This window comes from Nuphar pumila, chromosome 3 (assembly GCF_984573655.1).
Source record: "Nuphar pumila chromosome 3, dmNupPumi1.hap1.1, whole genome shotgun sequence".
Taxonomy (NCBI): Eukaryota; Viridiplantae; Streptophyta; class Magnoliopsida; order Nymphaeales; family Nymphaeaceae; genus Nuphar; species Nuphar pumila.
In genome coordinates, this window is record NC_143251.1 from 33,803,802 (window position 1) to 33,814,980 (window position 11,179).

The window sequence follows — 11,179 nt, forward strand, 5'->3', positions numbered from 1 at the left end:
TCCAATCATTAATTAAAAAATTTGTACAACTTGTAACTTTTATTCCTAGATGGTAACAGATTTCAAGAAAATACAGTTTATGGGTCATCTTGATCAATTTTTAGATCTCAAACCATAGTGAATTAAAATATAAAAAATTTATCATAGGTTGCAAGATATATCAATAATCAACCATAAAAATATTAGATTAAAATAACATAGAATCAAAAGAATATGATTTTTCTAAGGTCGTATTGTCAAAATGAGTTCATTGTTCATGACAGATCTTCTACACCTTCTTGCTGATGGCATATCTCCCTCATTTAAACTCAGATGAAAGTAAGGTTTGGACTCAAACCTTCCTCTATGTGTGTAGAATGTCTCTATAATTTTTTAAAAAAATTTCATGTGATATTTAAGACAAATTAATTTTACAAAAAGACTAGTCGGATCTAAAATTATAGAAAAATTGCATGCTATTATAAGAACACATCAAGAATTCAAGCATTCATCAAGATCCACTATAGAAATCCATTATAAATGATTTTGATGGATTAAATTATCATATAATCATGCATAAACACATCTAACACAAAATAAACTATTAATATATCTAAACGTAAATCTATGTTATTCTATAACGAAAATGAGTAAAAATAAGGACTATGGTCAAGAACAGGTAGATCAAAGCAAAATAAGGCTTTTAAAAACAAGATCAGACTATAGGAATACAACAGATAATGAAAAACCTTGTACTATTGATGCATAAATAAATCAAAAAACTCAAAAAAATGTACAAATAGAAAAGAACCACAACTAAGAATGTGCAAAACTCCAAAGATCTCCGAAAAGATATTGTAGTTCTCTCTTCCTTCTCACTTAGATGTTGTCCAAGATCGATTTACAAACCTCGTATCAATTCACATATAAAAACAAAAACAAACACAGGTTTGTTGGCTCCCATGGCCGGACACTGAAAAAGAGAGGGTTTCTTACCTAGGGTTCAATCTGAATACCTTCTTCATCCTCGATTTCTCATCTTCTCTCCATTTTCTTTCTATTCTCTCTCTACTCTCTCTCTCTCTTCTCTCTTTCTCTCAACATTTTCTCCAAAAACATGAGCAGGGAGAGAGGAGGCTAACCCCTTTATTTATAAACGGGTTTGGGTCTCCTTTTGGAACCCAAACTCTTTCTCTAAGAAGAGTTTCTCTATATAACAAGGTGACCTTCTGCAAGGCCTACAAACACGAAGACTCAACCAAATTTGATGTTTAAATAGTTAATTTGGTATCCCTCAAAATATATATCATTGTGATGGTCTTTGATTTAATTGTACATACTCGCATCGGCCAAGTAAAATAATCAATGCTAGTAAACGCTATTTTTCTTCTACAATTAGGCATAAACTTCAGCCAACGATAGAATACTCAAATCACTACCAATTCGAGTGTACAGATAATCGATATTGATGCCCCGAGATGAGGAACGTCAAGGTCGACTCCAATTAATCGGTGAGCCACCGATCGATCAAATTCTTTTTTGAAACAAAAATAATGTTGCTCGGGGCATCCCACCTTGATTTCCTAATTGGGCACCCTAATCCATTCATGATACCCTATTCCATTTAATTAATTAAATGTTATTAATTTATTATTTATTTAATAAATTAATATTAGAATTGGCATTAGTTAAATTATAAAATTACCAAAAAATGATAAGCATTATAAGTTGAGACAAAATATAGATCCATTTTGAAGGAGCTTGATATCGTCTAGATGAGTTAAAGATATAAAACATGAGGAACTTCACTAATTGGTCTTGATGCTCGATAGAGACAACAAGAAACAAGGTCAGATCAATAATCATTTTGCCCACAACTTAATCACGCTCTTGTTGTGTTTCAGTGCATCTACAATGGTCATTGGGAGGTTGTGCTTTAATCATGCCTTCTTTAACCCCTTCACAAAGATCTCTATTGAGTATGATTGTCCTTGCAATGGTTAATATATCGTCACTCACAACAACTATGGGAAGCAACTTAGGCATTTCTTCAAACACTTGGTAAGTGGCATTTTTTAGCCCTTCTTGCATAAAATCTTCACCCGGTTTGGATGTGTACATTGATCCCCATAAGCCTTGAGTGCGATGATTAACATGTCATGATCCTTGGTTAAGAATTGTACTTCAGTAATCTATTCTATTAATTGCATACTCGTGAGAGTCCAATGAACTCTTTCTAATGCATCATTGATGGCACCAATATACCTCATCATGTTGATATCATTTTCACCAAGTCATCATTCTTTAATTGACTCATACAACTCTAGGATTTGTTTAATTGTAAACTCAATATCCTCTGGTAATATGTCTGAATCTCATGTTTTCAACTGCAAAAGGAACCAAGAGAGTTGGGTTCGAATGAGTGGAATTTGCTTATGAAGACATTGTGATTTTTCTTCATGTCTGCACTGTAGGTAGGATAAATTGTTGCAAGTCTGAAGTTGGGGTTAAGCAGAAGGGTAGGCTAGGGTTTGGTCGTATGGTTTATGGTATTAAGTATATAAAAATATTTTTTGGGGATTTTCAAGGTTTTTAAAACATCAAAACTAATTTATTTCTGAGATAGGCCAGGGCATTATAGGTTTAGTTCAATTTTTTGGATTTTGACAAGCTTCAAAGATCAGACTAGATTTCAACAATCTAGATAAATTTTTTAGGTCTATAAATTGGGCTTGAAAGCTAACATATGTACGTTCCTAGGATAAATTTTTTAGGATTTATGCATCTAGGATCTAGGATCAGGCTTGGAGAATTTTTTGAAGTTAAAAAATGTTAGGTCGTCAGGATCCAAATATTGGATCTGACAAGTTTCGGTAAAACAGTGATATCTATAAATGGAGATAGGATTTTTTTAATTCATAAATTGAGTTTGGTTTAGGATAAGCAGAGCTATCTACAGTGAATTTTTGGAATTTAGTGGAATTATTAGATGGACAAAATAAATTTTAAAAAATCAGTCTAAGATGTAGCCCTGTGTCGATCCTTCCTAAGAAGAGGCAAAATTTTGGCTTTTTCTGAAAATCAGATCGAGGTCATCAGAGGTTGGATTTGAACGATTCTTTATAATGGATCAAACACTGCAAAGTGTCAGATCGGAATCAGGTTCAAGAAGGGCTTGGGCCCTTCGTGCGTCATCCAGTGCAGTAGGTTGGCTGGTGTGGCTATTGAGAACAATGCTCTGATACTACTATTAGAACCCGAGCTCTCACAGAGATCGATTTTATGAATCTTGGCACATGAAACGATGTGTGGCTCAAGAGAAGGGTGCACACCACGAGCAGGAGGGGCATGCATCTTTGAGAGAGAGAAAGAATTGTTTCTTCTAGTCAGCTACATGGGGAAGCGTAAGGTGTATGCAGAGTCAACGACAAGGGAGGGAGGAAAGGCATTTCCTTCGAGTCAATGATAGGCGTGAAAGAGATGTGAGAGAGAAATATGTTCTCTTAGAGAACATGAACAGAAACCAAGAACGAACCTTAGACAAATCTCTGAATAAAGTTCATTAAAAATAAACTAAGCAAGATATATTTATATATAGATTTATAAGAGGGCAAAATAATAAAAATACACATAGTTTACATCTTAGAAAGGTCTCTATTCCTACTAGAGTCCCAACCTGGGCAAGACTCCAGGTTGGGCGAGTTTCGTTGGGAGTCTTGGGATAAAGAGAAACTCTCTCTGTGCAGTCCCAACTGAGCAGGTCCTAGCTGGTTGAACCTGGCACAGAAAAGGGTAAGTAACAAAGCCATATGATTCAAAACTCATTTTCCACTAAACAAAATTTGTAATCCATAGGATTTAATATATAAAATAAAGGTAAAAGTCATGATTTTCAGCTCAATAGTTCTATATAATTTTGTGTCTTCAATAACACCAAATAATAATCCATATATATATATATATATGTTAATCGGAGTATGAACGGAGATTTTCATGGGTTTGTTATTTTTTTTTTAAATTTCTTCGAATATATGTGATCTTGATGCTCGATTTTATAGAAACCAATGTTGTCAGTATTAGTATCGGCCCTGTATCATTTGGCCAATGATTCAGGTGAATCGGTTGATAACGATACTCAAATGAATTGTTCTGAATAGGCCAAAAAATAATTAAAAAATATTACATGTCAATGAGAACATGACACTATGTTAAAGCTACTAAAATAATATCAAAAAATACTTTTAAATATTTTTATATTTATTAAAAATAGCCTATTTAGACGTGAAGCATATCGATTTTTTGCTGGCCGATACACACCCATACTGAAAATGACTCTTGGATCATCCATTTAAGATGCATAAGAAAGATCTTTTAAGGATTGAAAATCAATAACTCAGAATTTTTGTAAATATTCAAGCCCATAAAAATTATATTTTTCATCAAAAAATACATTATCCAATAGTCGATTCCTAGCAAATGAACCACGTCATGCATCTGCTGGGTTAGATTTGCAAAAAAGTGTAAGAATTGCCTTGTTCACACTTAGATTCACATATTTTTCGTTAATATATTTTAGGGACCATATATATATATATATATATATATATATATATATATATATATATATATATATATATATATATATATATATATATATCATGTAAATATTGTAATATCGCTTTCTAAATTCTATCAATGATAATTATAAGCGTTTTATGATCAAAGCTGTCTAGATTGGTTGGAATAACTGGAAAACCGATTTGGGCTCGCTAACAGGTCAGAATTAAAAGCTTGACCCAGACCCAAAGCAGAGCGGCCGATAACGACGCTCTCAACCACGCAAAACTCGCAGTGCCACACCAGTGAAAGACCGACAACATAGAAATATCATATGCTCTCGATCGTTTATGAGCTAATATAAAATAACTTTACATAACATAGAGGGATACATAAAATAAGCGCCTCAAATTTCTTTTTTCTTTTTTTTTTGTCTATTTTCAAACTCTAGGGCATCGCCACCCCTACATCGGTTTGCGAACCCAAAATCCAAATGGATTCCCTTTAGCCCGCGAGTTATAAAAACCCCAAGCCTTCCCTGCTGTCAGGCGACCCAAGCCAAAACCTCTCTCTCCCCCCCTCAAACAAAACCAAGCACAGGAGAACAGCAACATAGAAACGGCAACTTCCATTTTCGTGGTGAAGAAGGAGGAAGAAGAAGGTGGCGGTGTTTATACCAAGAAATGCAGGAAAAGAGATGATTGAGAGTGATGCAAAAGCTGTGGAGCAAAAGCCCGCCGCCCTTCTTCTCCGTCCCTGCCTTGGGAAGCCCTCGCCGCCTCTTCGGCTTCCTCACCATGCCCGCTCTCCCTCGTCCCCACCCCCTCCCCGCTAAGACCCTCCTCCACCAGGCCCCCCGAAACCCTACCTCTGTCTATCCCTCCGCCAAGCAAGCCAGGCTCTTCCCCGGCTGCGGATGCCGCGCCACGTACGAGAAGAGTGGCGCTCCCGCTAGGGCTTGGGTGGTTTTCAAGGATGGAGCGGGAGTCGTCGGCGCCGCCTGGCTGCACGGCCAGTCGGATGGACCGTGCGCAGCGGCGGCTAAGGAGGAGGGTTTGAGCAGCGAGGGGGAGGAGAGGGAGGTCGAAGAAGGTGCAGCGGGGGAAGCCGAGGACGAGGAAGAAGAAGGGAAGCTGAAATCAAGGAAGCACCTGCAGAAGGAGAGGCGGAACAGGGGCTCTTCTTCTTCCTCCTCCCCCCTGTGTTCTTCGGCTTCGTCTTGTGCAGGACTCTCTGGTCTTCAGGGTAATGCCGACCTTCTTACTATTCCGGGGGTCGGCCCTCGGAACCTGAGGAAGCTTGTGGATAATGGCATTGGAGGTGTTGCGGATCTCAAGCAACTCTATAAGGACAAGGTATGACAACTTCCCTCGCCACCTCTCTGTCTTGTGTATGTAAATCCACCGGGTTATGCTTTAATACGAAAATATTACTTCTTTTCACTTCTAGCATATTTGGTGATGATTTCATAGAATTTTTGCATCTCTGTGAGTTGGATTCTGTGTTACATACGAGGTGATTTGGTTATGGATGCCCATTGTGGTTACAATGCACTAAATTGATCTCTTTGTGTTACTTCAAGTTCGTTTCATCGTTGTTGACTTAACGAGCCAACTTCCGTCGTTAGAAGAAATTCAATCTTGATTGGTGAAGCCTATAGATGATATGAGCACTTTTACATTGCGAGAAGAAATAAAAAAGTGGGTTTTTGTGAAATCTATTGCAGACAACAAGACAAGCCAAGAAGAAAGATTGCTTCATTCTAAGTGTTTCTATCCTTTTCGTTGTTGCTTATAGTAGGTGGAGAGAATTGCACAGTAAAAGTCATTTTCCCTTTTCTGCTTTTCCATGTTGTTTGCTAATCCTTACTATTTGAAGTTCTAGGGCTTGTTGGGAGCATGAGTTATTCACCTTGCTCGAAGATCATGTTTCTTTCGTTTCTTACTTCATTATGAGTTTTTTTAAGCAGTTTCACCTTGTCAATACTATCAAGATCTGTGGTTGGCAACGTTTACCATGGAAACCATGGATCCATTCATTTTATTGTGCGAGTCATAGTCTTCGTTGAGATGAAAAGGCTTGCAAAATAAGTTTAGTTGATTGGTCTTTTTGAAGCCCTGAGTTGTGCCATTTTTTATTTGTTGAAGTTTACACCACTTACTGCTTATACCGGTCTCTATAGTACTTGTTAATCATTCCCAAGGGATGATTTTTTAGTATGGATCATTTTTGGTTTTATAATTGAAAATTGGTTGCTATATTAGGGTTTATTTTTTCTGTATATATAAATGCAAATAAAGAGTAAAATTGCTTGTTATATGCCTCAACAAAAAAAACAAATTACAGTGAAGTACAATTAGAGGTGAAAATTATTTTAGTGCATATCATGGATATGAGAGCCTGCCCCCTCGAGGAATAGGTGCATTCCTTGGTGTAACACATCACCAGGAGTAGGGTTTATGCCATGCCTTGAGGCATATGCCTTACAACTGTATGCTTCAATGGCATATCATAAGTCATGTGATTTATATGCCTTACTGCCAAGCCAATGTTGTGAATACCAGGAAGTATTATATGACATGAGTTCATCAGCGAGAATGATCTGGATAAACACAAGAAAGTGAAAACACTCCTTGGTAAGATTATAATCAAGCTATATATGTCTTTACTAATGAAACTTCTGCTTGCCAATTTCTTTTCTGCTTCTCTTTCTATTGTGTTTCAAGTTTGGTCATTTTGTTTCTTCCTCTCATTCTTATGGTTCTTTTCTTTCTTTCCTTCACTTCTTCAATTTTCATTAGCTGGAAAATGGAACCTACTGCCAAATAATCTGAGAGGTGTGTGGATTTACAAAGATCTAATTATAGGTCTCTACCTTGCTTTTGCTAAGATTTCAGTTGGTTGTTTTTCCCGAAGAAGAATGATTGTTGGCTCATTTCACCATATTAGTGCCTAGTTTTTCATCTTAGAGTTACACATTATGTGAGTTGAAACTGTATTATTGTCTTATTCATTATATCTTCTATTGGGTTCTACCACAAAGTCCACACTCACCGCCATCATGTGGTTGTGTTTATCGTCACAATTTTTTATGACCGAGCAAATGTATGCAAATGAGTCTGTAAAAGGAAACTCACCTAGACAGTTTGGAACTTTTGATCCAACTAAAAAACTCAGATTTCATTAAGATATTTGAAAATGTTATTACTCGGATAAGCAAAATGGTGTCCAAATAGCTTTAAAACCCAGATTCAACATATCAGTGATGAAATGATTATCATTCATGTTGCAATATTTTCTTAACTAAAATTGTTGATATTGGACTACTGTACTCGTTATCTTTACATGTTGAATTTTTTCCTAGCAATTTTGAGCTCTTTCTCCTGCAGTTCTTTGGAGAATCTAGTCAGAAGATGGTTGAATATTTACAGAGCTCTGTAGGGATCATTCACAGAAACCATGCTGAAAGCATAACTTCCTTTATAAAAGGGAGTGTTGATGAAGAGTTAAAAGAGACAAATTCAAATACCGACAAGAAATCTGCACAAAATAAGAGGTTAACATTCTGTGTTGAGGGAAACATAAGTGTTGGGAAGACTACATTCCTTCAAAGAATAGCCAATGAAACACTTGAATTGCGTGATCTTGTGGAAGTGGTTCCGGAGCCTATTTCAAAGTGGCAGGATGTTGGACCTGATCACTTCAATATTTTGGATGCATTCTATGCAGAACCCCAGAGGTATGCTTATACTTTCCAAAATTATGTTTTTGTGACAAGAGTTGTGCAAGAAAGGGAGTCTGCTGGTGGAATTAAGCCGCTGCGCCTGATGGAAAGAAGTGTTTTTAGTGATCGAATGGTATATGCTTTAACTCTTGAATGTTCTATTTTATATACTGTTTTTTGTTAGTTTTTCATGAATGAACTTTGGGAAATGATTCTTTATCTGGTGTTGGGATGAAGGTTTTTGTTCGTGCTGTGCACGAAGCAAATTGGATGAATGAGATGGAGATCAGCATCTATGATTCATGGTTTGATCCTGTTGTTTCTTGTCTTCCTGGACTTATCCCTGATGGTTTTATATATCTGAGAGCTAGTCCTGACACCTGCCATAAGCGAATGATGATGAGGAAAAGGACAGAAGAAGGTGGTGTATCACTGGACTATCTGCATGACTTGCATGAAAAGCACGAGAGCTGGTTGTTCCCTTTTCAGAGTGGAAATCACGGGGTGCTATCAGTTAGTCAATTGCCATTCCATATGGATAACTCCTTGCATCCTGATATAAGAGATCGTGTATTTTATTTGGAAGGAGGCCATATGCATGCTAGCATTCAAAAGGTTTGATCCGTGTGTTTTCTTTAATTTTTATGTCTCCTGATCAGATTTGGTAAGGTTCCTTATAGCTTTTCTTTCTCCATATTCAGGTGCCAGCTTTGGTTCTAGATTGTGAACCCAATATTGATTTCAGCAAAGATATTGAAGCAAAGCAAAAGTACGATTGCAATTTTCACTTTTATCTGCAACTCTCTTGCTCATTTCTGCATGTTATATGATATTCATTTCTAAATACTGTTATTGAGGAATTTATCATATAGAAAGAATTTCCACCTCTGATGTTCTGGAGTTGCTTATGTTATGCCTGTCCTATATCCTTTTCAGTACCAAAGAAAATTTTAGGTATAAAGGCTTGTGGACAAGTTTCCCCTCATCCTTGTTTATTCAGTTTTGATACTTTCTGAATTTGTTTTGATAGCAAAAAACTGTGTATTTTGAGATTTTTGAAAAAAAAAACTTTTGTAACATTTTGAATACTTGCAAAAATATCATGTTATTTTGCTTACATAGATGATGTGAATATTTCGGATATTTAGGAAGTACAATAGAAACTTCAAGGGGAAAAAGAAAATATTTTGTACTTTTAATATTTTATTGTGGTTGGCAATTCCTAATATTGAAGTCCATATGTTTTGTGTGTGTGTGTGTGTGTGTGTGTGTGTGTGTACGGGTGTGTCCAGCGAGCCTCAGGTTCAGTCTTGGTTGTAGAGGTTATGGATGAAGCTTTTTCAGAATTATGTATTATTTATTGATGCACGCTGTTTTAGTGGGAAAAGATGGTAGTGTTTTCCAGTGTCATGACCCATGGACAAGGTTCCTTTTGTTACTTTGCTTCTGTCTCTTGCTACATGATTCATTTTGCTATATTTCCTTGGTTGATGAACTAACACTTTCCCTGGCATAGATATGCTCGCCAAGTTGCTGAATTTTTCGAATTTGTCAAGAAGAAGAAAGAGGTGCCCTCCCCTAAACCTGGTGAAGATGAAAAAACTTGTAACCAACAGATTCTCCTACCTCATAATAGAGATTTCTGGTCTCCAGATAAGAATCTTTTCCAGTCTTCGACACTGAAATCGTTTGATTTCAGTCAGGCAATGTCATTCCTGTCCAGTTAGTTGCACACATGCCTTCTTCGATTTAGTTCTGTCTGTGTTTTGCTTTTGAAAATATTTTTGTGGCCATATACAACACACTCCAGTCCTGTCCTGCGGTATTGTTTTGATGCCTCTGTGCATGTGTAAGAAGATGATCTAGTTGCAGTGGAAATATGCTATGTTTTCTATTTGATCAAACTTTTATTCTCTATTTGCTGTGCCTTTTAGGTTTTAATGTATTTTTTTCATCATTAATCTGGATGAATTGCTCCGAGTCATTTAATTTTATCACCAGGGAGCATGTTAACTTGGCATAAGCTTCCCTTAAGGTAAATCAAGAACGTGTCACGTCTTTTCATTTTTTTATTTCAAGAAAAAAAAAGGAATTTGGCATGTATCATGATCTGTGGGCGTTGATTTGTAGTCCCTCGATAATGTGAAGGTGCATACTCATTGAAAGTTATGCTTTTTTTCTCGGTAGACATTTTAACTCTCCCTGGACTAAGCAAGGTAGACATTGTAATACTCTGAAATAATTCATAGCATATTTAGCAAAACACACATCAGCACAAAATTAAATTTATGGGAGGGATGACTATTAAACTATAATTTCAAAAAATGTCACAAAATGCTGGAGAAAATAGGAAATTGTGAGCTATTTTAAAACACAACCTAGGGCACGTCTGCTTGTTCTCCAGCATAGTGACAAACGTTTTTTTCAGCAAAATCTCGTGTCAAAACTCGCAAGAAATTGGAAAATCTTCATAAATCACTTTTTTTAGGCAAAATCTTGGCAATAAAAAATTTAATTTAAAAATATAAGAAATATTTTTATAAGAAAATATTAATATAATTATTTTAAAATGAGAATACCATTTTGTCATGATAAATAGCCGTTTAAAACGTAAATATTACTTTTAAATTGTGGTATTTATGTTTTTTTCATAAATCTCTGATATTTTGAAAATCTTGTGAGAAATTGCTGTTTTAAACTTTCTCGCGATCTGTCATTCTCTCACATTTACAACATTTGTGGGAAAATGATTCTCACCAGCCCATTTTGACATCATCTAGAAACGTGCAAAAATGGTGTGTAAATGAAGCTCTCACACAAGCCCATGACATACATGGTTTGAATCATGCGATTGCAATGCAACGAGTTCTTCAGCTTCAAAAATTAATGTTGTGCACTTGATGACTTTTTTTTAGTGAT

General features: G+C 36.2%; 1 protein-coding gene across 1 annotated transcript; it reads left to right on the top strand.

Annotated features, from left to right (window-relative positions):
* Positions 1–5,082: 5,082 nt before the first annotated feature.
* Positions 5,083–10,164, top strand: LOC149842538 (uncharacterized). The gene is made up of 5 exons (XM_090001480.1): positions 5,083–5,891; positions 7,926–8,393; positions 8,498–8,875; positions 8,962–9,029; positions 9,777–10,164. The coding sequence occupies exons 1-5, from the start codon at positions 5,247–5,249 to the stop codon at positions 9,985–9,987; spliced, it is 1,770 nt and encodes a 589-aa protein (XP_089857606.1). The 5' UTR covers positions 5,083–5,246; the 3' UTR covers positions 9,988–10,164.
* Positions 10,165–11,179: the final 1,015 nt, after the last annotated feature.

Excerpts from the sequence above, each read along its gene's own strand:
- LOC149842538 (XM_090001480.1), top strand. The coding sequence starts at position 5,247 with ATGCAAAAGCTGTGGAGCAAAAGCCCGCCGCCCTTCTTCTCCGTCCCT. Across the intron at positions 5,892-7,925 it reads AGCAACTCTATAAGGACAAG|TTCTTTGGAGAATCTAGTCA; the intron begins GTATGACAACTT and ends TTTCTCCTGCAG. Across the intron at positions 8,876-8,961 it reads TGCATGCTAGCATTCAAAAG|GTGCCAGCTTTGGTTCTAGA; the intron begins GTTTGATCCGTG and ends CTCCATATTCAG.